The 26197-nt window shown below is 52.6% G+C and overlaps 1 protein-coding gene across 1 annotated transcript in view; it reads left to right on the top strand.

The window, feature by feature from the left end:
- The window catches only part of LOC144509464 (voltage-dependent T-type calcium channel subunit alpha-1I-like), a 232987-nt gene that overhangs the window by 96359 nt on the left and 110431 nt on the right, over nt 1-26197 (top strand). Inside the window, exons 9-10 of the mRNA XM_078238374.1 lie at nt 18250-18401; nt 22910-23095. Coding sequence (XP_078094500.1) covers nt 18250-18401; nt 22910-23095 — 338 coding nt within the window. The remainder of the gene's footprint in view (nt 1-18249; nt 18402-22909; nt 23096-26197) is intronic.

A 26197-nucleotide genomic window follows, 5' to 3' on the forward strand; every position in this document is an offset into this window, starting at 1 on the left:
CCTCCCTTTCCACCATTAAGGCCCTTCTCTGTCACCAAACATTTGGTTACCTCCCCTAATCTGTCTTTTTCTTTGATTGGAGTGAGGCCCATTTGGATTTGATTACCGCCCCTGTCAAACAGTTAGGATGGGCTTTTTTATTCATTCATGGGACATGGGCGTCGCTGGCTAGGCCAGCATTTATTGCCCATCCCTAGTTGCCCTTGAGAAGGTGGTGGTGAGCTGCCTTCTTGAACCGCTGCAGTCCATGTGGTGTAGGAACACTCACAGTGCTGTTAGGGAGGGAATTCAAGGATTTTGACCCAGCGACTGCAAAGAAACGGCTGATATATTTCCAAGTCAGGATGGTGAGAGGCTTGGAGGGGAACTTGCAGGTGGTGGTGTTCCCATGTATCTGCTGCCCTTGTCCTTCTAGATGGAAGTGGTGGTGGGTTTGGAAGGTGCTGTCTAAGGATCTTTGGTGAATTGCTGCAGTGCATCTTGTAGATAGTACACACTGCTGCTACTGAGCGTCGGTGGTGGAGGGAGTGGGTGTTTGTGGATGGGGTGCCAATCAAGCGGGGCTGCTTTGCCCTGGATGGTATCAAGCTTCTTGTGTGTTGTTGGAGCCGCACCCATCCAGACAAGTGGGGAGTATTCCATCGCACTCCTGACTTGTGCCTTGCAGATGGTGGATAGGCTTTGGGGAGTCAGGAGGTGAGTTACTCACTGCAGTATTCCTAGTCTCTGACCTGCTCTTGTAGCCACTGTGTTTATGTGGTGAGTCCAGTTGAGTTTCTGGTCAATGGTAACCCTAAGGGTGTTGACAGTGGGAGTTTCCGTGATGGTTACACCATTGAATGTCATGGGGTGGTGGTTAGAGTGTCTCTTATTGGTGATGGTCATTGCCTGACATTTGTGTGGCACGAATGTTACTTGCCACCTATTAACCCAAGCCTGGATATTGTCCAGATCTTGTTACATTTGGACACGGACTGCTTCAGTATTGGTACCTGAAAGGCGCTACTCAAGTGCAGGTTGTTGTTGTTGTTGACTTATCCTTCAAGCCCCCCTCAGCAATGGTCTCTTTCCTCACATCCCAGCGACCGCGTTCTCACTCTCCCGACAGGCCAGCTGCCACGCATCCCGTTGGGACCTGGCGGGAGCCTGGGCAGGGTCCGATGGGACACAAATGGGAATCTCCTGGAAGTCACGTCTCCGCTGTCTGGAATGTTTAGACTCCCCCCCCGTAGCCCCCAACCTTGAGTTCAAATCAGAGCTTGGTCTCCTGAAATGCCACCCAACTTTTTCAAAATAATAAATGCTTTGCAAACTGCTGAAAATTGGGCATAACGAGAATTTTAAACAGCAGAACATGTCGGGTAAACAGGTTGTTGCTGTTGTTAGCAGCAGTGGTTCAGTAATGTATTTTATATTTAGATTCATTTTTCATTGCCAGTATGCACTGCGTGAGATTGGCTAGCATGTCTCCCGGGGAGATGTGCAGATTACAAATATATTCCCTAGAATTCAGAAAAAATGAGGGGTGATGATCCTGAAGTGTATAAACTTCTTTTTTTATATTCGTTCATGGGACGTGAGCGTCGCTGGCTGAGCCAGCATTTATTGCTCATCCCTCAGGGCATTGGAGTCACATGTAGGCCAGACCGGGTAAGGACGGCAGATTTCCTCCCCTAAAGGGACATTAGTGAACCAGATGGGTTCTTTTAGGGGTATGACAGGGGAGCTGCCTCGAGACTGCTTTAACCCTGGCTGGAGAGTCTTAGAACACAGGGGCACGGCCTCAGGATGAGAAGGAGGCCACTGAAGTCTGAGATGAGGAGGAATTTCTTCACTTAGAACATTCCAACCCAGAGATGCTCAGTCTTGGGTAAGTTCAAGGTGGAGAGTGATAGATTTTTAGATAGTGAAGGAATCCAGAGATGGTGGTAGGGTAGGAAGGTGGAAGTGACCCAGAAGATCAGCTGTGATATTATTGAACGGTGAAGCAGACTCAAGGGGCTGAATGGCTGCGATTTCTTATATTCGTGATTCTATAGAATAGAATAAAATCCCTACAGTGCAGAAGGAGGCCACTCAGCCCATCGAGTCTGCCCCGACCACAATCCCAACCAGCCCCTATCCCTGTAGCCCCACGCATTTACCCCAGCTAGTACCCCTGACAATTTAGCACGGCCAATCCACCTAACCCGCACATCTTTGGACTGTGGGAGGAAACCGGAGCACCCGGAGGAAACCCACTCAAACACGGGGAGAATGTGCAGACTCCACACGGACAGTGACCCAAGCCGGGAATCGAACCCGGGTCCCTGGTGCTGTGAAGAAGCAGTGCTAACCACTGTGCTACCGTGCCGCCCCCATCAGTCACACATTGCCACCTCTGTAATTATTTTATCAAACGTAGAATAAATAGAATCCCTGCAGTGCAGTAGGAGGCCATTCCACCCATCAAGTCTGCACTGAATCTCTGAAAGAGCATCCCACCCAGGCCCATCTCCCTGTCCTATACCCGTAACCCCTCACATTTAGCATGGCCAATCCACCTAACCTACACATCTAGGGACACTAAGGGACAATTTAGCATGGCCAATCCCCCTAACCTACACATCTTTGGGACACTAAGGGACAATTTAGCATGGCCAATCCCCCTAACCTACACATCTTTGGAGGGTGGGAGGAAACGAGAGCACCCGGAGAAAATCCACGCAGACACGGGGAGAACGTGCAGACTCCACACAGACAGTGACCCGAGACCGGGAATTGAACCCGGGTCCCTGGCGCTGTGAGGCAACAGTGCTAACCCACTGTGCAGCCGTGCTATGGAGTGAGAATCCACTCCGTGTTTTGTGACTGGTCATCTCCAGGGTTTGTGACAGACTTGATGTACCCAGTGCTCGACGGATTGAGAGCAAGTGGGCGTCAAGCGGCATCTGAGTGAAGCCATCGATATTCTCAACATCACACACTCCGTTTCCAAGCTGCTTTTAAATTTCCTGGCCTCTGTTATCCACTGAGCGTACTGTGGGCACGGGAGTGATGGCAGTGACTGTAACTCACTGAAAAGGTCTTGTTCCTGCAGTCCAAGCTCATTGTCCAATAGATGCAAGCCCTCTAATAGAATCCCGATGGTGTCGAAGGAGGCTGTTCAGCCCATTAACTCGACACAAACTCTTCAAAAAGAGCATCTTACAAAGGCCCAAATCCCCGTAACACCCGCACATTTACAGAGGCTATTCCACCTAACCTACACATCTTTGAACACGAAGGGGCAATTTAGCATGGCCAATCGACCTAACCTGCACATCTTTGGACACTAAGGGGCAATTTAGCACGGCCAATCGACCTAACCTGCACATCTTTGGACACTAAGGGGCAATTTAGCATGGCCAATCCACCTAACCTGCACATCTTTGGACACTAAGGGGCAATTTAGCACGGCCAATCGACCTAACCTGCACATCTTTGGACACTAAGGGGCAATTTAGCATGGCCAATCCACCTAACCTGCACATCTTTGGACACTAAGGGGCAATTTAGCATGGCCAATCCACCTAACCTGCACGACTTGGGACACTAAGGGGCAAGTTAGCATGGCCAATCCACCTAACCTGCACATCTTGGGACACTAAGGGGCAATTTAGCACGGCCAATCCACCTAACCTGCATATCTTTGGACACTAAGGGGCAATTTACTTTGATTTGATTTGATTTGATTTATTATTGTCACATGTATTAACATACAGTGAAAAGTATTGTTTCTTGCGCGCTACACAGACAAAGCATCCATTCATAGAGAAGGAAAGGAGAGGGTGCAGAATGTAGTGTTACAGTCATAGCTAGGGTGTAGAGAAAGATCAACTTAGTATAAGGTAGGTCCAGTCAAAAGTCCGACAGCAGCAGGGAAGAAGCTGTTCTTGAGTCGGTTGGTACGTGACCTCAGACTTATGTATCTTTTTCCCAACAGAAGCAGGTGGAAGAGAGAATGTCCGGGGTGCGTGGGGTCCTTAATTATGCTGGCTGCTTTGCCGAGGCAGCGGGAAGTGTAGACAGAGTCAATGGATGGGAGGCTGGTTTGCGTGATGGATTGGACTACATTCATGACTTTTTGTAGTTCCTTGTGGGCTTGGGCAGAGCAGGAGCCATACCAAGCTGTGATACAACCAGAAAGAATGGTGCATCTGTAAAAGTTGGTGAGAGTCGTAGTGGACATGTCCAAACCACCCAACCTGCACATTTTTGTGATGCCCTGGAATCTCCAGGAGAGAGCACCGCCCTGGGAGAAAATATACGGTGGGGGGCAGTTGGGGTGGAGTTGGGGGGGGGGGGGGGGGAGGGGGGTTGGATAATTATTTGGATTAATTTAATTTTCCTTCTTGTTTTAGCACTCTGCTTTTTTAGCTGTTAAACATGGTGGATGGAGGAAGGAGAGGCTGTTGGACTGGGTGAGGCAGTGTCAGGGCCATGGACGTGAGTGCAGCCTTAAGTGACCCCGACCTGAACCTCAACAAATACCCTTCCGCTCCACGCTACCCCTGCCCCAGCTCTTGGTTTCCGAGCCCTCTGCTCCATTTGTCGCTTGGTTCACATCTTCCAGAACCTTCTCTTCCCCCTCCCGTGCTCTGTCTTTTGACTGAGAAAGACAAGAGAGACTCAAAGAAAACCTTCCAGCATTCCAGGACATTTCAAAGTGCTTTATGGTCAATGAGATACTCTTGGATTGTGGACACCGTTGTCATACCAGGTCAGATGGGAGCTCAGTTTAGCATTTCACCTGAAAGACGGCACCTCCGACAGCGCAGTAATCCTGCAGTACTGCACTGGGAGTGTCGGTTTAGGCTGTACGCTGACATTCATACAATCCCTACAGTGCAGAAGAGGGCCATTCAGCCCATCGCGTCTGCGCCCGACCGCAAACCCACCCAGGCCCTATCCCCGTGACCTCACATATTTACCCTGCTGGGGCAATTTATCACGGCCAATCAACCCTAACCCGCACATCTTTGGAGTGTGGGAGGAAACCGGAGCACCCGGAGGAAACCCACGCAGACACGGGGAGAATGTGCAGACAGTGACCCGAGGTCGGAATCGAACCCGGGTCCCTGGCACTGTGAGGCAGCAGTGCTGACCACTGTGCCACCGTGCCGCCCCTCTGGAGGGGCACTGGGGCTTCTGACACGGGGAGGCAAGACTGCCACCCAAGCTTGGCTTGAGTTTGCCTTGATGGGACTCATGCCCCCTCCCCCTCCAGTGCCCTCTCCAACACTCACCTCCGATGAGCAGTAAGAAAGTAGACGACAGGTGGCACCGATGCTGAGTTTTCGAACTCGCCGCGTCTCAGGCTGCTGGCTTGCTGGGTAACATGTGGATGTTCTTGCCGACTGCGGAGTTGTTAACGACACACTTCAAGAGTCTGCAAATCTAATGAGTGAAATCTGTTGGTTCCATTTCCTCACCTCATCTCATTAACAGTCTGAGATCAGAGTCCCCGACGGCAGCTTTTCAATTAGTCAGTTTTCGTGGGGAAAAGCGAGAGAGTCTCTTTTCCTTTTCGTGTGGTCGACGCAAAAGTCAAATCAAGTGTCACAACATTTCTATGATTCGATTGGGCCAAATGCAGGCAAATGGGGTTAGCTTAGATGGGCATTTGGGTCAGCATGGAGCAGTTTGGGCCGAAGGGCCTGTCTACGAAATCATACAATCCCCACACCGCAGAGGGAGGCCATTCAGCCCATCTAGTCTGCACTGACTCTCCAAAAGAGCATCCCACCCAGAGGCCCACCTAACCCACACATCTTGGGACACCAAGGGGCAAATTAGCATGGTCAATCCACCTAACCTCAAGATCTTGGGACACTAAGGGGCAACTTAGCATGGCCAATCCACCTAACCTACACATCTTTGGACAGTAAGGGGCAATGTAGCATGGCCAATCCACCTAACCTACACATCTTTGGACAGTAAGGGGCAATTTAGCATGGTCAATCCACCTAACCTCAGCATCCTGGGACACTAACGGACAATTTAGCATGGCCAATCTACCTAACCGACACATCTTTGGATACATTGGGGAAATTTAGCTTGGCCAATCCACCTAACCTACACATCCTTTGGACACTAGGGGGCAATTTAGCATGGCCAATCCACCTAACCTGCACATCTTTGGACACTGAGGGACAATTTAGCACGGCCAATCCACGTAACCTACACATCTTTGGACTCTAAGGGGCAATTGAGCATGGCCAATCCACCTAACCCGCACATCTTTGGAGTGTGGGTGGAAACTGGAGCACCCGGAGGAAACCCACGCAAACACGGGGAGAACGTGCAGACTCCGCACAGACAGTGACCCAAGGCCGGAATTGAACCCGGGTCCCTGGCGCTGTGAGGTAGCAGTGCTAACCACTGTGCCGAAGGGCAAGTGTTGGCGAGGGCACCATTGGAGAATCTCTGCTGCTCTCCTTCCAAATGGGATCTCTGCCGGTCGGTGATCGGCCAGTTTTCCAAGTGAACGGAAGGGTTAATTCCAATTAAACGTGCTATACACCAGCATCTCACCTCTGACACCCCCCCCCCCAGGTTTAGATACAGCTGCAACAGATAATGGAGATACCTGATCTGTCGATGGGCTGTGAGGGTGAAATGAATTTGATGGATATTAATCCAACTCATCCTCGATGTGAACATGTAGAACGAAGCTAATTGGCAATAAATTTACATTCTCAATCCGAGGTCACAGGAGAGCTGGTATGCAAAGTGGAAAAAATGTCACATTAACACAGGAACTGGTAAATAACATTAAAAACTATCCTAATTCTGAACTCAATTAGCAATCTTGCTTTCAGAGGACAAGTAAAGTCAATTATTTGATTTGATTTATTATTGTCACACGTACTAGTATGCAGTGAAAACTATCGTTTCTTGCGCCCGATACAGACAAAGCATACCGTTCATAGAGAACAAAGAACAAGAACAAAGAACAATACGGCCCTCCAAGCCCGCGCCGCTCCCTGGTCCAAACTAGACCATTCTTTTGTATCCCTCCATTCCCACTCCGGAAAGGAGAGAGTGCAGAATGTAGTGTTACAGTCACAGAATCATAGAATCCCTACAGTACAGAAAGAGGCCATTTGGCCCATCGAGTCTGCACCGACCACAATCCCACCCAGGCCCTACCCCCATATCCCTACACATTTACCCGCTAATCCCTCTAACCTACACATCCCAGGACACTAAGGGGCAATTTTAGCATGGCCAGTCAACCTAACCCGCACATCTTTGGACTGTGGGAGGAAACCGGAGCACCCGGAGGAAACCCACGCAGACATGAGGAGAATGTGCAAACTCCACACAGACAGTGACCCAGGAATCAAACCCGGGTCCCTGGAGCTGTGAAGCAGCAGTGCTAACCACTGTGCTACCGTGCCACCCAGTCATAGCTAGGGTGTAGAGAAAGATCACCTTAATGCGAGGTAAGTCCATTCAAAAGTCTGACAGCAGCAGGGGAGGAGCTGTTCTTGAGTCGGTTGGTACGTGTCCTCAGTCCTTTGTATCCTTTTCCCGAAGGAAGAAGGTGGAAGAGAGAATGTCCAGGTTGTGTGGGGTCCTTGATTATGCTGGCTGCTTTTCCGAGGCAGCGGGAAGTGTAGACAGAGTCAATGGATGGGAGGCTGGTTTGCGTGAAGGATTGGGCTACATTCACAACCTTTTGTAGTTCCTTGTGGTCTTGGGCAGAGCAGGAGCCATACCAAGCTGTGATACAACCAGAAAGAATGCTTTCTCTGGTGCATCTGTAAAAGTTGGTAAGAGTTGTAGCTGACATGCCAAATTTCCTTAGTCTTCTGAGAAAGTAGAGGTGTTGGTGGGCTTTCTTAACTATAGTGTCGGCATGGGGGGACCAGGACAGATCTGGACAATTTGAAGCTCTTGACCATTTCTGCTTCATCCCAGTACGCAATGTGGATTGACACTGAGAGAGGGAGCTCGCTCAGTAACGTTATTTAGAGTAGAATAGTCTGCGTTTACCAACATTCTATTACATCGGAGAGTACTTAATGGCTTACCATAAGACATAGGAGCAGAATTAGGCCACTCGGCCCATCGAGTCTGCTCCGCCATTCAATCATGGCTGATATTTTTCTCATCCCCATTCTCCTGTCTTTCCGCCATAACCCCTGATCCCCTTATTAATCAAGAACCTATCTATCTCTGTCTTAAAGACACTCAATGACCCGGCCTCCACAGCCTTCTGCGGCAAAGAGTTCCACAGATTCACCACTCTCTGGCTGAAGAAATTCCTCCTCATCTCTGTTTTAAAGGATCGTCCCTTTAGCCTGAGGTTGTGCCCTCTGGTTCTAGTTTTTCCTACTAGTGGAAACATCCTCTCCACGTCCACTCTATCCAGGCCTCGCAGTATCCTGTAAGTTTCAATAAGATCCCCCCTCATCCTTCTAAACTCCAATGAGTACAGACCCAGAGTCCTCAACCATTCCCACCCCCACCTCCCCCAGAACTGACATCCCGGAGAAAGGCCAGAAATTGATTGAAATGGACAATGATTCCAAATTACCAAACGATTCTCAAATGAAGGAATTGCAAACAGGGCCGCACCTTTTGTAACTTTCCTTTCTAACGTGAATCAGAGCCGACACCAGTTAAATGTGAATTAACGGACAAATTTCAAATAAAAAGGTAAACTTCACTTTAAATAGACAAAGCAACAAAGAGGTGATGTCCAAGTGTTAGCCGAGTGAATCCTAAGCGGCACAGTGGTTAGCACTGCTGCCTCACAGCGCCAGGAACGCGGGTTCGATTCCCGGCTCGGGTCATTGTCTGTGTGGAGTCTGCACATTCTCCCCGTGTCTGCGTGGGTTTCCTCCGGGTGCTCCGGTTTCCTCCCACAGTCTGAAAGACATGCTGGTTAGGGTGCATTGGCCGTGCTAAATTCTCCCTCGGTGCTACCCGAACAGGCGCCGGAGTGTGGCGACTAGGGGATTTTCACAGTAACTTCATCGCAGTGTTAATGTAAGCCTACTTGTGACACTAATAAATAAACTTTAAACTTTAAAAGTTTATTATCGCTAGACTATTAATCCAGAAACTCAGCGAATGTTCGGGTTCAAATCCCGCCACGGCAGATGATGGAACTTAAATTCAATTAAAAATATCTGGAATTAAGAATCCACTGATGACCATGGAACCATTGTCAGAAAAACCCATCTGGTTCACTAATGTCCCTTTAGGGAAGGAAATCTGCCGTCCTTACCCGGTCTGGCCTACATGTGACTCCAGAGCCACAGCAATGTGGTTGATTCTCAACTGCCCTCTGAAATGGTCTCCTTCCCATTGGTACCACTTCCAGGTCAAGGGTTGTCAGATCACATGGACCAGTATTTCTAATTAGAATCCAGCCCTTCACACTTGGTGTCATCTCTTACTGTCCTTTTCAAACTTTCTTAACAGCAATTCCAGATTCCGCAGACATTTTAAGGAGTTTTCCTCACTGTATTGCTTCCAAGTCAAAGGTCATTACAGGATCCATCGGCACCTGAAAAGAGTCAAAACAAATTAACCAAAAGTAATGTACATCAGTATGCTTACACGGGTCATGATTGCCCCTTAGTGTCCAAAGATGTGCAGGTTAGGTGGATTGGCCATGCTAAATTGCCCCTTAGTGTCCAAAGATGTGTAGGCTAGGTGGATTGGCCATGCTAAATTGCCCCTTAGTGTCCAAAGATGTGTAGGCTAGGTGGATTGGCCATGCTAAATTGCCCCTTAGTGTCCAAAGATGTGCAGGTTATGTGGATTGACCATGCTAAATTGCCCTTTAGTGTCCAAAGATGTGGACGTTTGATGGATTGGCCATGCTAAATTGCCCCTTAGTGTCCAAAGATGTGCGGGTTAGGTGGATTGGCCATGCTAAATTGCCCCTTAGTGTCCAAAGATGTGCGGGTTAGGTGGATTGGCCATGCTAAAATGCCCCTTAGTGTCCAAAGATGTGCAGGTTCGGTGGATTGGCCATGCTAAATTGCCCCTTAGTGTCCAAAGATGCGCAGGTTAGGTGGATTGGCCATGCTAAATTGCCCATTGGTGTCAGGAGGATTAGCAGGGTAAATACGTGGGGTTACGGGGGTAGGGCCTGGGTGGGATTGTGGTCAGTGCAGACTCGATGGGCCGCATGGTCTCCTTCTGCACTGTAGGGATTCTATGGTTGGGTGAAAAAGCTCGATTTTCAGGCACTTGTGCGGCAGCGAGCCTTGGGGAGGGAATTCCGGTGCACGGCACTGAGAGACAAATAGATCTGGCTTCTTCCGCGCTGGGTGTCGGTGCAGCTGCAGTGGCGTTCCGGCAGGGGCTGGTTCCTTACTCCAGCTTCTCCCGCCTACGCTCCGACATCCGTGCTCGAACGAAATAATTAAATTTGGAGATGACGAGGGGTGGGGTGGGTGGGGGGGTGGCGGTGGAGAAGCGGGGAGAGAGAGAGAGAGCCAGGCAGGGGTACCAGAGGACTTGTTACAATTTGTGCTGGCAATTACTCATTCGACGTGTAGCAGCCAAGGTTTATTGTTCAGTTAATCAGCATTTTATGAGAATTTGATGAGCTTTTCGAGAGAGGGAGAGAGAGAGAGAGAGAGGGAGGGAGAGAGAGAGAGAGGGAGAGAGAGAGAGAGAGGGAGAGAGAGAGAGAGAGGGAGGGAGAGAGAGAGAGGATGCTGATCTGAGATGGTGGCTAATTTCCCCGCAACGCTCCTGTATTCAGGGAGTCTCCCAGCTGTGAGAGGAGGGGTGGGAGATTGGTGTGGGGGTGGGTGAGTGGGGGGGTGGGTGAGTGTGGGGGGGGAGAGGAGGTTGTGAGAAAGGGAATAATCCTATTGACAAGGAGGTTTTTAATAATGAACTAATGTTCAGTTGGATAAGGAGCTTATTAACATACATAATTACATTTGAATAACAAAAACACACACACACACAAAAATAAACTCCGGAATCCGATGGTTTGGACGGATGTCAGCATCTGCTGCCTTTTTTTTAATTTTTAAAATTTGTGACAGGAATGGGGAATATTTTTATCATCCGCCTTCATTACGATGGGGGATTAATGCTCTCTCTCCAACTGTGACTGATGCTATTTATAATGAGTTGTCGCTCAGAACTAAATTTGAGCAGATGCGCAATTAAGGGGCCATTTTAAAGTGACACTTGCTTGGCATAGGAATCTTGCTCCGTTCCACACTGAGTTGCTTCCGTTTCGTTTTTGGGGGATGCGCCGCTTCATAATTAAGGGCGGAATTCTACACCCGCGTTGGTCTAAAAGCCGGAACTTCCCGCCCAACTGTCGCTGCGGTTTCACGTTGTCCGTAACCCTGAGAATCATAGAATCTTACAGTACACCGGAGGCCATTCGGCCCATCGAGTCTGCACTGACCACAATCCCACCCAGGCCCTATTCCCGTAACCCCACACATTTACCCTGCCAATCCCCCTGACACTAAGTGGCAAATTAGCACGGCCAATCCACCTAACCCGCACGCCTTTGGAGTGTGGGAGGAAACCGGAGCACCCGGAGGAGACCCTCGCAGACACGGGGAGAATGTGCAAACTCCGCACAGACAGTGACCCAAGCCGGGATTCGAACCCGGGTCCCTGGCGCTGTGAGGCAGCAGTGCTAACCACTGTGCCACTGTATCGCTTCAAACCCACCTGCTGGAAATCCAGTGGTGGGCGGGATGGGATGGGAGAATTCCAGCCCGAGGCTTTTGTCTCTGTTCCTCTGCCGCGCTGCGCACCGTCTGTCTGCGCTCCGTCAGTCTGCGCTCCGTCTGTCTGCGCTCCGTCTGTCTGCGCACCGTCAGTCTGCGCTCCGTCTGTCTGCGCACCGTCAGTCTGCGCTCCGTCTGTCTGCGCTCCGTCTGTCTGCGCACCGTCAGTCTGCGCTCCGTCTGTCTGCGCTCCGTCTGTCTGCGCTCCGTCTGTCTGCGCTCCGTCTGTCTGCGCTCCGTCAGTCTGCGCTCCGTCTGTCTGCGCTCCGTCAGTCTGCGCTCCGTCTGTCTGCGCTCCGTCTGTCTGCGCTCCGTCTGTCTGCGCTCCGTCAGTCTGCGCTCCGTCAGTCTGCGCACCGTCTGTCTGCGCTCCGTCTGTCTGCGCTCCGTCAGTCTGCGCTCCGTCTGTCTGCGCTCTGTCTGTCTGCGCTCCGTCAGTCTGCGCTCCGTCAGTCCGCGCTCCGCCAGTCCGCGCTCTGCCAGTCCGCGCTCTGCCAGTCCGCGCTCTTCCAGTCCGCGCTCTTCCAGTCCGCGCTCTTCCAGTCCGCGCTCTGCCAGTCCGCGCTCTGCCAGTCCGCGCTCTTCCAGTCCGCGCCCTTCCAGTCCGCGCTCTTCCAGTCCGCGCTCTGCCAGTCCGCGCTCTGCCAGTCCGCGCTCTGCCAGTCCGCGCTCTGCCAGTCTGCGCTCCGCCAGTCCGCGCACTGCCAGTCCGCGCTCTGCCAGTCCGCGCTCTTCCAGTCCGCGCTCTGCCAGTCCGCGCTCTGCCAGTCCGCGCTCTGCCAGTCCGCGCTCCGCCAGTCCGCGCTCTGCCAGTCCGCGCTCTGCCAGTCCGCGCTCCGCCAGTCCGCGCTCTGCCAGTCCGCGCTCTGCCAGTCCGCGCTCTGCCAGTCCGCGCTCAGCCAGTCTGCGCTCCGCCAGTCCGCGCTCCGCCAGTCCGCGCTCTGCCAGTCCGCGCTCCGCCAGTCCGCGCTCTGCCAGTCTGCGCTCTGCCAGTCCGCGCTCCGCCAGTCCGCGCTCTGCCAGTTCGCGCTCTTCCAGTCTGCGCTCCGCCAGTCCGCGCTCCGCCAGTCCGCGCTCTGCCAGTCCGCGCGCTGCCAGTCCGCGCTCTGCCAGTCCGCGCTCTTCCAGTCCGCGCTCTTCCAGTCCGCGCTCTGCCAATCCGCGCTCTGCCAGTCCGCGCTCTGCCAGTCCGCGCTCTGCCAGTCCGCGCTCTGCCAGTCCGCGCTCCGCCAGTCCGCGCTCTGCCAGTCCGCGCTCCGCCAGTCCGCGCTCCGCCAGTCCGCGCTCTGCCAGTCCGCGCTCTCCCAGTCCGCGCTCCGCCAGTCCGCGCTCTGCCAGTCCGCGCTCTGCCAGTCCGCGCTCTGCCAGTCCGCGCTCTGCCAGTCCGCGCTCTGCCAGTCTGCGCTCCGCCTGTCCGCGCTCTTCCAGTCCGCGCTCTTCCAGTCCGCGCCCTTCCAGTCCGCGCTCTGCCAGTCCGCGCTCTGCCAGTCCGCGCTCTGCCAGTCCACGCTCTTCCAGTCCGCGCCCTTCCAGTCCGCGCTCTGCCAGTCCGCGCTCTGCCAGTCCGCGCTCTGCCAGTCCGCGCTCTGCCAGTCCACGCTCTTCCAGTCCGCGCCCTGCCAGTCCGCGCTCTGCCAGTCCGCGCTCTGCCAGTCCGCCCTCTGCTGGGCTCCTCTTGCTCACGATCGAAGCTGTTGGCAGCGGTGACGGCGGAAGACTGAAGACGTCGGGTTGCACGAGGACAGGTTTCGTAAACCCGACTCGCACTCGCCCCTCCCTGTCGGAGATGGGGGGGGGGGGGTCTGAAATGTGGGGGTGGAGTGGGGTGGGTGCGTTGGGAAGGGGAAAATCCAATAGAATACATCCAAAGAAACGGGAACTGAGAGAGAGAGAGAGAGAGACCATCCGCGCTGGATTGTGGCTCACACTGCTGCCTCACAGCGCCAGGGACCCGCGTTCCATTCCTGGCTTGGGTCACTGTCTGTGTGGAGTTTGCATGTTCTCCCCGTGTCTGCGTGGGTTTCCTCCGAGTGCTCCGGTTTCCTCCCACACTCCAAAGTTGTGCAGGTTAGGTGGATTGGCCATGCTAAATTGCCCCTGAGTGTCAGGGGGATTAGCAGGGGATACATGGGGTTACAGGGGTAGGGCCTGGCTGGGATTGTTGTCAGTGCAGGCTCGATGGGCTGAATGGCCCCTTCCTGAGATTCAATGATTCTATAATTCTATGAAATCAGGAAGCAATTTCTCGAACAAAGGGTGGCGGATATCTGGAATTCCCTCCTGTGAAAGGCGGAGCGGCGCTGGAGGGTCAGTTGGAGCGACGGGGAAATGGGACTGAGGTACAAGTCAGCCGTGATCTCTTTGAGTCACTCAGCATTCCGTTCTTCAGATTGGAGTCATTTCGCTTTGGGACAAACTCAGAGAGAGCAAACATTTAGATCGATCACTCATCATGTCCCCAGGACGTCTGCAAGCATCGTTAGTCAGTGCGAACCACAGACGTTGCAGCTAAACATGACAGCCCGATTGTGCACAGCAAGATCCCACAAAGTAGCAGATGACGAACGGGCGCTTATTCTCATCTTTCCGATGATGTCACCTGGCAGAGTTCCCCTGTCCCTCCTCAGAGAGCAGCATGGGTCCTTTTACACCCATTAGAGTCCCCACAGTGCAGAAGAAGGCCATTTGGCCCATTGAATAAGCCCCGACTCTCTGAAAGAGCATCTTACCCAGGCCCAGTCCCCATCCCCATAAACCCACGTATGTTTTTGGTTTGATTTGATTTATTATTGTCACATGTACTAACAAACAGTGAAAAGTATTGTTTCTTGCGCGCTATACATACAAAGCATACCGTTCATAGAGATGGAAAGGAGAGAGTGCAGAATGTAGTGTTACAGTCATAGCTAGGGTGTAGAGAAAGATCAACTTAATGCGAGGTTGGTCCATTCAAAAGTCTGACAGCAGCAGGGAAGAAGCTGTTCTTGAGTTGGGTTGGTACGTGACCTCAGACTTTTGTATCTTTTTCCCGACGGAAGAAGGTGGAAGAGAGAATGTCCGGGGTGCATGGGGTCCTTAATTATGCTGGCTACTTTGCCAAGGCAGCAGGAAGTGTAGACAGAGTCAATGGGATGTGAGGCTGGTTTGTGTGATGGACTGGGCTATGTACCAGCGCTAATCCCCCTAACAGGCACATCTTTGGACTCCGATAGGCAATTTAGCATGGCCAATCCACCTAACCTGCACATCTTTGGATACTAAGGGGCAATTTAGCATGGCTAATCCCCCTAACCTACATATCTTTGGACACTAAGGGACAATTTAACATGGCCAACCAATCTAACCTGCACATCTTTGGATTGTGGGAGGAAACCGGAGCACCCGGAGGAAACCCATGCAGACACGGGGAGAACGTGCAGACTCCACACAGACAGTGACCCAAACCGGGAATCGAACCCGGGTCCCTGGTGCTGTGAGGCAGCAGTGTTAACCACTGTGGCCACCCCTGAGCAAAGGGACGGAACTTCAGCCTTGAGAAAGGAGGGAGTGGGATTGATGAAAGGTCTGCTCCAGGTGTTGTAGTTGTCAGTTTCTCGCTGACGATCTCTACGGACTTTGTGTTGGAGACTATCGCCTGTTTGTGAACACCTTGGCGATGGATGGAAGCTGGTCGTACAGCAAGGAGAGCAGGCACATTCATTCCATTGCGATATCAAAATCTGGTTTTTAAACACTGCAGATCCCGGGAAGACAGAGAAAACTAAAGGAGGAGTTCCACTGTCTTAAGCTGCTGACAAAATGCCAGTGTGAGACGGTGCAGTGAGTGTTAATTTGAATATAGCTTGGGTAAAAGCGTATTTGGATTTTGGGACTGTGAGATAACCTCAGAGAAACAAGAACCAATAAACGGAATGGGTTTGTGGTGGAAGGTGAAGAAGAGAATTGCAGTGGGGGAGGAATCAAGAAAACCTTCTCATGTATCCTGCATCGCTAAAGCTCTGTGAGGGTAATCTTACCAAAAGGATTATCAGTGCCAAATGTTTGTGGAAACGGGAGAGAATCACGCTATTTTTTTTGGGGCGAGATAAAAATCAAATCTTATCTGACTGTCAAAAAAATAAAGCCAAATTTGTTTCTCGGCGGCAGGGGGAGGGTGCGGGGCCTAGCTCGCCGGCAGATAGCAGCAGAGAGCGCCATTGCGCATGTGGCACAGTGGTTAGCACCGCTGCCTCACAGCACACCAGGACCCGGGTTCAATTTCGGCCTCGGGTCACTGTCTGCGTGGAGTCTGCACATTCTCCCCGTGTCTGCATGGGTTTCCTCCGGGTGCTCTGGTTTCCTCCCACAGTCCAAAGATGTTAGGTTGAGTGACCATGCTGAATTGCCCCTTAGTGTCAGGGGGACTAGCTAGGGTAAATACATGGGGTTATGAGAACCATAGAATCCCTTCAGTGCAGAAGGAGGCCATTCGGCCCATCAAGTCTGCAACAACAACAATCTCACCCAGGCCATATCCCTGTAACCCCGCATATTTATCCTGTTAAGCCCCCTGATATTAAGTGGTAGGGTCTGGGTGGGATTGTGGTCGGTGCAGGCTCGATGGGCCAAATGGCCTCCCTCTGCACTGTAGGATTCTATGGTCTATGTGCTGATCTCTGTGTTCTCTGGGTCCTTCCACTGCCACCGATCAGCCTATTCCCATCTGGCCCAGTCCGGTGAGCGCTGCCAGGGTGAATATTGGAATATTTCCCAATGGGGAAACCCCATCCTCTGCCCCCGACCCCCCCCCCCCCCCCCCCCCCAGAGGGGCCTCAATGGCTTCTGGTCCTACCGGCGAGGCCGTCATATCCAGTCCCCGTTAAGGGGCGAACATACGTGATCCTCGCCGGAGAGAACCTTCACCAGCGAGGCCACCGAGGCGAGTGCGTCCCGGGCTAACTTGTCATATTTAAATTCGATGTAAAATGTTTGGGAGTGAGGCTGATCTCGCCGGATATCCGGTGCTGGTAAGATCGCGAGAGGCATTAAATGAGGCGTGAACCGGCAGGGAGAAAAAGTAAGATCGCGGCCACGGGCTCGTCACAGGGGCACGGTGGCACAGTGGTTATAATTTTGGACTCATAATCTGGAGACAAGGGTTCAAAACCTGCCCTGGCCGCTGGGGGGGGAGATTTAAATTTAAACAGTGGTTAGCGCTGCTGCTTCACAGCTCCAGGGACCTGGGTTCGATTCCCGGCTTGGGTCACTGTCTGTGTGGAGTTTGCACATTCTCCCCGTGTCTGCGTGGGTTTCCTCCGGGTGCTCCAGTTTCCTCCCACAGTCCAAAGACGTGCGGGTTAGGTTGATTGGCCATGCTAAAATTGCCCTTAGTGTCCTGGGATGCGTAGGTTAGAGGGATTAGTGGGTAAATGTGTAGGGATATGGGGGTAGGGCCTGGGTGGGTTTGTGGTCGGTGCAGACTCGATGGGCCGAATGGCCTCTTTCTGTGCTGTAGGGTTTCTAAGATTCTTCTAAGAAATAATTCAGCTAACTGACAATCGACAATGGTTTCAAGGTGGATAATATCACTAGGCCATCGTCTCCCCAATCTCTGTACAAGGCAGTGAGGGAAGACAGGCATCATAGTGACCAGGTTGAGAGTAACTGTCGGCGTCCCCCCTTCTCCCGGTGAGAGTCTCGGGAAGCGGCTTTCATTAAAACCCAACGATTCCGAGGCTGCTCGGAAGTCTGGAATCATAGAATCCCTACAGTGCAGGAAGAGGCCATTCGGCCCATCGAGTCTGCACCGACCACAATCCCACCCAGGTCCTATCCCCATAACCCCACGCATTTACCCTAGCTAGCCCCCCTGACACTTGAGAGAGAGAGAAACACTGCTTTTCAGTCTGAAGTCGAAACCCCTCCTAATCTAAAACTGAAAGTGAAACCTTGAGTTCACTATGTCCAAAACACATGACCTGCCACCCAGCCGGAAATTCCAAGTCAGTGCATGATGCCCAGATTAAAAATAGACAAAACCCCATTTAAGCCATTGAAGCAGCAATAAAAGGACTTAGACTCTTACAGTGCAGAAGGAGGCCATTCGGCCCATTGAGTCTGCACCACCCACAATCCCACCCAGGCTCAATCCTCAGAACCCCACATATTCATCCTACTAATCCCCCTGACATTAAGGGGCAATTTATCAAGGCCAATTCACCTAACCCACACACCTTTGGAGTATGGGAGGGAACCGGAGCACCCGGAAGAAACCCACGCAGACACGGGGAGAACATGCAAACTCCGCAACAGACAGTGACCCGAGCCGGGAATGGAACCCATGTCCCTAGCACTGTGAGGTAGCAGTGCTAACCCACTGTGTCACCGTGCCACTCCTACGGGAGTAAATCAGGATAAATCTCTTGGTCCAATGCTCAGTCCCACACAGTGAGCGAAGGTTGTCGGCGGAGAGAAGCTGCCTCACCTCTTGTCCGTCTCTGTTCCTTCCATTCAGCCCGAGGAATTGACAAACGTGCTGGAGATCAGCAATATCGTCTTCACCAGCATGTTCGCCCTGGAAATGATTCTCAAGCTCACCGCCTTTGGGTTCTTCAGCTACCTGAGGAACCCCTACAACATCTTCGATGGTATCATCGTCATCATCAGGTAGGTGCCGGACAGTGAAGGCGGCCGCATTGGGCGGAGGAGAGGGGGGGAGGGGGAGTGGGAAGGTGCGGGGGGAGTATGGGGACGGGGGCCGTGGGGGAGGATGGAGGGGGCGAGGGGGAGGGCACGGGGGTCGAGGGGGGAGTATGGGGATGGAGGGGGTGGGGGAGTATGGGGATGGGGGGTGGGGAAGTAGGGGGACAGGGGAGTGGGGGAGTATGGGGACAGGGGGTGGGGGAGTATGGAGACGGGGGGGGGTGGGGGAGTATGGGGACAGGGGGGTGGGGGAGTAGGGGGACAGGGGGGTGGGGGAGTATGGGGACGTGGGGGTGGGGGAGTATGGGGACGGGGGGTGGGGGAGTATGGGGACGGGGGGAGTATGGGGACGGGGCGGGTGGGGGAGTATGGGGATGGGGGGTGGGGGAGTATGGGGATGGGGGAGTATGGGGACAGGGGGGTGGGGGAGTATGGGGACAGGGGGGTGGGGGAGTATGGGGACGGGGGGGTGGGGGAGTATGGGGATGGGGGTTGGGGGAGTATGGGGACAGGGGGGTGGGGGAGTATGGGGACAGGGGGGTGGGGGAGTATGGGGATGGGGGGTGGGGAAGTATGGGGACAGGGGGGTGGGGGAGTATGGGGACGGGGGGGTGGGGGAGTATGGGGACGGTGGGTGGGGGAGTATGGGGACAGGGGGGTGGGTAGAGTATGGGGACAGGGGGGTGGGGGAGTATGGGGACAGGGGGTGGGGGAGTATGGGGACGGGGGGTGGGGGAGTATGGGGACAGGGGGGTGGGGGAGTATGGGGACGGTGGGTGTGGGAGTATGGGGACAGGGGGGTGGGGGAGTGTGGGGACGGGGGGTGGGGGAGTATGGGGACGGGGGGTGGGGAAGTATGGGGACGGGGGGGTGGGGGAGTATGGGGACGGGGGGTGGGGAAGTATGGGGACTGGGGGGTGGGGGAGTATGGGGACGGGGGGGTGGGGGAGTATGGGGACAGGAGGGTGGGGTAGTATGGGGACGGGGGGTGAGTATGGGGTGGGGGTGGGGGAGTATGGTGATGGGGGGGTATGGGGAGGGAGGTGGGGGAGTATGGGGGTGGGGGTTGGGGGAAGGTGAGGGCAGGGCGGTGGGGGAGAGGGGGAGAGCGGGAGGCTGGGGGTGTATGGGGACAGGGATGGGCGAGGGGGAGAATGGGGGGAGAGAGGGGAGTGGTGGGGGGGCGGCTGGGGGAGGGTTGCTGATTCCTGCTGCTATTTCGATAAGGAAATAAATTGCATTCCTGTGGCGCCGTCTGTAACCTCAGGATGTCCCAAACCCCGTCACAGCCAATGAGGCACTTTTGAGGTGTACTCGCTGTTGTGATGTCGGAACAACAGGAGCCAATTTGTGCACAGCAAGATCCCACAGGCAGCCATATGATAATGAGTGGATAATCTGTTATTTAGTGGCGTCGAGTGAGGGATGAACCTTGGGGAATCTGGGAAGAACTTCCTCAAACCGGGAGTCACCGTTTGCCTCACTCTAATCTGAGGGATTCTGATTATCGCACACTCTCCCCACTCTCTCCCAACACGGGAATCTCCCCAGCAGCAGACAGCACCCTCACACCCGGACTACATTCCACACACCCACACACACACTCTCACACTCACACACAAACTCTCACACTCACACACACTCTCACAAACTCTCACACACACACACACACACACACTCTCACACACACACTCTCACACGCACACACACTCACACACGCACACACACACACACATACACACACACACTCACACTCACACACACACTCACACACACACACTCTCACACACACTCTCACACTCACACACACACTCACACACACACACTCACACACTCTCACACACACAAAGAACAAAGAACAGTACAGCACAGGAAACAGGCCCTTCGGCCCTCCAAGCCTGTGCCGCTCCTTGGTCCAACTAGACCAATCGTTTGTATCCCTCCATTCCCAGGCTGCTCATGTGACTATCCAGGTAAGTCTTAAACGATGTCAGCGTGCCTGCCTCCACCACCCTACTTGGCAGCGCATTCCAGGCCCCCACCACCCTCTGTGTCAAAAATGTCCCTCTGATGTCTGAGTTATACTTCGCCCCTCTCAGCTTGAGCCCGTGACCCCTCGTGATCGTCACCTCCGACCTGGGAAAAAGCTTCCCACTGTTCACCCTATATATACCCTTCATAATCTTGTATACCTCTATTAGATCTCCCCTCATTCTCCGTCTTTCCAAGGAGAACAACCCCAGTCTACCCAATCTCTCCTCATAGCTAAGACCCTCCATACCAGGCAACATCCTGGTAAACCTTCTCTGCACTCTCTCCAATGCCTCCACGTCCTTCTGGTAGTGCGGCGACCAGAACTGGACGCAGTACTCCAAATGTGGCCTAACCAGCGTTCTATACAGCTGCATCATCAGACTCCAGCTTTTATACTCTATACCCCGTCCTATAAAGGCAAGCATACCATATGCCTTCTTCACCACCTTCTCCACCTGTGTTGCCACCTTCAAGGATTTGTGGACTTGCACACCTAGGTCCCTCTGTGTTTCTATACTCCTGATGACTCTGCCATTTATTGTATAACTCCTCCCTACATTATTTCTTCCAAAATGCATCACTTCGCATTTATCCAGATTAAATTCCATCTGCCACCTCTCCACCCAATTTTCCAGCCTATCTATATCCTGCTGTATTGCCCGACAATGCTCTTCGCTATCCGCAATTCCAGCCATCTTCGTGTCATCCGCAAACTTGCTGATTACACCAGTTACACCTTCTTCCAAATCATTTATATATATCACAAATAGCAGAGGTCCCAGTACAGAGCCCTGCGGAACACCACTGGTCACAGACCTCTAGCCGGAAAAAGACCCTTCGACCACTACCCTCTGTCTCCTATGGCCAAGCCAGTTCTCCACCCATCTAGCCACTTCTCCTTGTATCCCATGAGCCTTAACCTTCTTAACCAACCTGCCATGTGGGACTTTGTCAAATGCCTTACTGAAATCCATATAGACGACATCCACGGCCCTTCCTTCATCAACCGTTTTTGTCACTTCCTCAAAAAACTCCACCAAATTTGTAAGGCACGACCTCCCTCTTACAAAACCATGCTGTCTGTCACTAATGAGATTGTTCCGTTCTAAATGCACATACATCCTGTCTCTAAGAATCCTCTCCTACAACTTCCCTACCACGGACGTCAAGCTCACCGGCCTATAATTTCCTGGGTTATCACACAAACTCTCACACACACACTCACACACACACTCTCACACTCACACACACACTCACACACACACTCACACACACACTCACACACACACTCACACTCACACACACTTACACACACACACACGCACACACACAAACTGCTAAACTGGTTCAATAAATCCTGTGGTTATGCACAGTAAGAAGTTTAACAACACCATGTTAAAGTCCAACAGGTTTATTTGGTAGCAAAAGCCACACAAACTTCCTCAAACCGGGAGTCACCGTTTGCCTCACTATAATCGGAGAGATTCTGATTATCGCACACTCTCCCCGCTCTCTCCCAACACGGGAGAGGATTCTCAATTTTGCTACCAAATAAACCTGTTGGACTTTAACCTGGTGTTGTTAAACTTCTTACTGTGTTTACCCCATTCCAACGCCGGCATCTCCACGTTATGCACCGTACGCAGCACCCAACGCACTTTACATCCAGCTTGAATGTTTGAAGTTGAGGTGCTGCAGTAATGTAGGAAGCACAGCCGTGCATTGATGCACAGCAAGATCCCAGAAACCTAATGACCAGCCAATCGGATTTAATGATGGTGATTGTGAGGTTATAATTGGTCAGGACATTGAGTTCTAGTGCAGAAGGCCAGGGGTGAGGATAAATCTTTCCAACCTTTTATCAGCGTTCATTCACAAACACCTACCCCCTTACCGAGCACCCACACTTTCTGTCCAGTTCTATCGCGAGCCTCCCCAGGTAATGTCCCACACCTTCAGTACAATCAGACACCATCAGCACTGGGGAGAACTCCCCGCTCTTCATCCAAACAGGAGCCACGGCGTCTGCTGGAGAGGCAGAGGGGCTTTGATTTTTGTGTCTGAATGGAAGGACGGCACCTCCGACAGTGCAGCACTCCCTCAGCACTGGCAGGGGTTGTGTCAGCCTAGATTTTGTGCTCGGGGCCCCCCCCCCCCCCGGAGCGGGCTTTGAACCCATGACTCTGTCACAGAGATGAGAGCACCGGCCGTACCGAGTGACAGACGGGTGGGGCCCCAGAATGTTACTGTCCTGCCCGGAGCGGGTGAGGGGCGATGGAAAGGTCTGGTGACCTCGGGCGGGATCTTACGGTTTCGGGACGGGCGAGGCGGGCGTCGCGTTCTTTAAGCCCGCGGTAAGTGAGTGTGATTCTTGAAGCGTCTCGTTCGCGAGCGGCGACGGTCAGGTGAATTCTTTAACTCCTCTCTCCCCGGCGCAGTGTCTGTGAGATTGTCGGTCAGTCCGACGGGGGCCTCTCGGTCTTGCGGACCTTCCGTCTCCTGCGGGTGCTGAAGCTGGTGAGGTTCATGCCAGCGCTGCGCCGCCAGCTTGTGGTTCTGATGAAGACGATGGACAACGTCGCCACCTTCTGCATGCTGCTGATGCTTTTCATCTTCATTTTCAGGTAGGTCAGTGCGGAGCGTTCGAGAGAGCAACCTGGAGTCACCGCTCAGCGCTTAGACACACAGGAAACGGGAGCAGCGCCTGTTCCTGTGCTGCAATTTGCTTTGTCCTTTGGGGTTTTAATTCAAATAGATCAAATTTCTTTTTACTCATTCATGGGACATGGCCGTTGCTGGCTGGGTCAGCATTTATTGCCCATCCCTAGTTGCCCCTTGGAGGGCAGTTGAGAGTCAACCACATTGCTGTGGCTCTGGAGTCACATGTAGGCCAGACCAGGTAAGGATGGCAGATTTCCTTCACTGAAGGACATTAGTGAACCAGATGGGTTTTTCCGACAATGGTTTCATCTGTAGATTCTTAATTCCAGATATTTTTTATTGAATTCAAATTCCACCATCTGCCGTGGCGGGATTCGAACCCGGGTCCCCAGAACATTAGCTGAGTTTCTGGATTAATAGTCCAGCGATAATACCACTAGGCCATTGCCAATCCACCTAACCCGCACATCTTTGGACCATGGGAGGAAACCGGAGCACCCGGAGGAAACCCACGCAGACACGGGGAGAACGTGCAGACTCCACACAGACAGTGACCCAAGCCGGGAATCGAACCCAGGTCCCTGGCGCTGTGAGGCAGCAGTGCTGTCCACTGCTCGAATCCCACCACGGCAATAAAAAAAATAAGGAATTAAAATTGACCACAAGACCATTGTCGATTGTTGGAAAAACCCATCTGGTTCACCAATGTTCTTTAGGGAAGGAAATCTGCCATCCTTACCTAATCTGACCTCCCTTGGGGGGAGCACGGTGGCACAGTGGTTAGCACTGCTGCCTCACAGCACCAGGGACCTGGGTTCGATTCCCGGCTTCCTGTCTGTGTGGAGTCTGCACGTTCTCCCTGTGTCTGCGTGGGTTTCCTCCAGGTGCTCCGGTTTCCTCTCTCAGTCCGAAAGTCGTGCAGGTTTAGCTGGATTGGCCATGCTAAATTGCCCCTTAGTGTCCAAAGATGTGCAGGTTAGGTGGATTGACCATGCTAAATTGCCCTTTAGTGTCCAAAGATGTGCAGGTTAGGATGGATTGGCTATGCTAAATTGCCCCTTAGTGTCCAAAGATGTGTAGGTTAGGTGGATTGGCTATGCTAAATTGCCTCTTAGTGTCCAAAGATGTGCGGGTTAGGTGGATTAGCCATGCTAAATTGCTCTTTAGTGTCCAAAGATGTGCAGGTTAGGGTGGATTGGCCATGCTAAATTGCCCCTTAGTGTCCAAAGATGTGCAGGTTAGGTGGATTGACCATGCTAAATTGCCCCTTAGTGTCCAAAGATGTGCAGGTTAGGTGGATTGGCCATGCTAAATTGCCCCTTAGTTTCCAAAGACATGCAGGTTAGGATGGATTGGCTATGCTAAATTGCCCCTTAGTGTCCAAAGATGTGCAGGTTAGGATGGATTGGCCATGCTAAATTGCCCCTTAGTGTCCAAAGATGTGCAGGTTAGGGGAATTAGCCAAGAGAAATGTGTGGAGTTAGGGGATTAGGGTGTGGGGGAGAGGGCTTGTGTAAGAGACTCTGTCGGAGAGTCGGTGCGGACTCGATGGGCCAAATGGCCTCTTCTACACTGTACAGATTCTATGATTCGATGATACGTGACTCCAGATCCACAGCAATGTGGTTGACTCTGGAATGATGGAGTGAGCCACTCAGTTCAAGAGCAACCTGTGCAATAAATGCAGCTCCAGCCAGCGATGCTCACATCCTATGAATAACACCAAACGATTGAATCAGCAGAGATATTCCCCACTGGGGATTTGGTAGAATTAGAATCCATTCCAATTCTCTTCCCGCACCCAGTGGCACGGCGCTAAGGCAGACCTTTGTCTGTTCCATAGCTAGTTATTCCCAGAACAGGTCACTAGTCTGTCAGGGGGCTTATAGCTTGAGGGGGCGCCACTCCCCATCAAGCGTGGCTGACCAGCAGTCTCTCCCACTCTTACCGCCAGCCATTGGTTTGGTTGGAAGGATTTTGCAGGTTGTTACTCTCAACCTGTTGGGCCGCGTTATGGATGCACCTTCCTTGGCCATCAAACCCTGGGGTGGGATTCAAATCCTGAGCTTCTGGCTCATGGACTGGAGCTGCCCCAAGACCTCCAGAAGGCGGAGCGTTGTTGTTGGATCAACAACGACATTTATTTGTTTATCACCCTGACTGGAGCTGAATATCAAACAAGGGGCCAATTTCATCCCCTGTTCCCCGCTTGAGAACTTCGGGAGTCGCTGGATTGTGAGCCCTGGACGATTTTGAATCCGTTTCCCAAGGGACATTAATGAATTGGACGGATTTTGAACATTAATCCGATAATCCCATGGCCCGTGGTCAAAGAACAAAGAACAGTACAGCACAGGAACAGGCCCTTCGGCCCTCCAAGCCTGTGCTGATCATGATGCCTGCCTGAACTAAAACCGTATCCTTCCATTCCCATCCTATTCATGTATTCGTCGAGTTGCCCCTTAAATGTCGCTCTCGTACCTGCTCCCACCCCCTCCCCGGGCAGCGCGTTCCAGACATTCACCACCCTCTGTGTAAAAAAAAACTTGCCTCGCACATCTCCTCTAAACTTTTCCCCACGCACCTTAAACCTACGTCCCCTGGTACTTGATTTTTCGACCCGAGGAAAGAGCATCGGAGAGTTTTACATTCCAGGTTGGTTTCGGTAACGGAATTTATATTGCCCCAGCCGCCATGGCAGGACTTGAACTCACGTCACCGCCTCATTAGTGCAGGCCTCTGGAACGCTTGTCCAAGGGACAGAAACCATCTCGCTACCAGGGCCAACGCGGTTCAGCTAAAAATGTAGCACCAGGTGCAATCCTTGAGTTTGCAAACGCCGCCCCGTTCAACATCACTCAGAACATCTGCGTTCTGTGGGCTTGTTGATTCCGCACAGTCGCAATCCTCTCCCAGAGGGTTACACAGCTGGGAGCAAAGGGAGGAGGGGAGGGAAAGGGATTCTCCGAGCATCGTGGGTGTGGGATAGTCAATGGAGGATTAGCTAGCCCCCTTCCTGCCTATACAATCGTATGAGGCCTATATGACTTGATTTGATTTGGTTT

The sequence above is a fragment of the Mustelus asterias genome, chromosome 21, assembly GCF_964213995.1.
Source record: "Mustelus asterias chromosome 21, sMusAst1.hap1.1, whole genome shotgun sequence".
In the NCBI taxonomy this organism is placed as follows: Eukaryota; Metazoa; Chordata; class Chondrichthyes; order Carcharhiniformes; family Triakidae; genus Mustelus; species Mustelus asterias.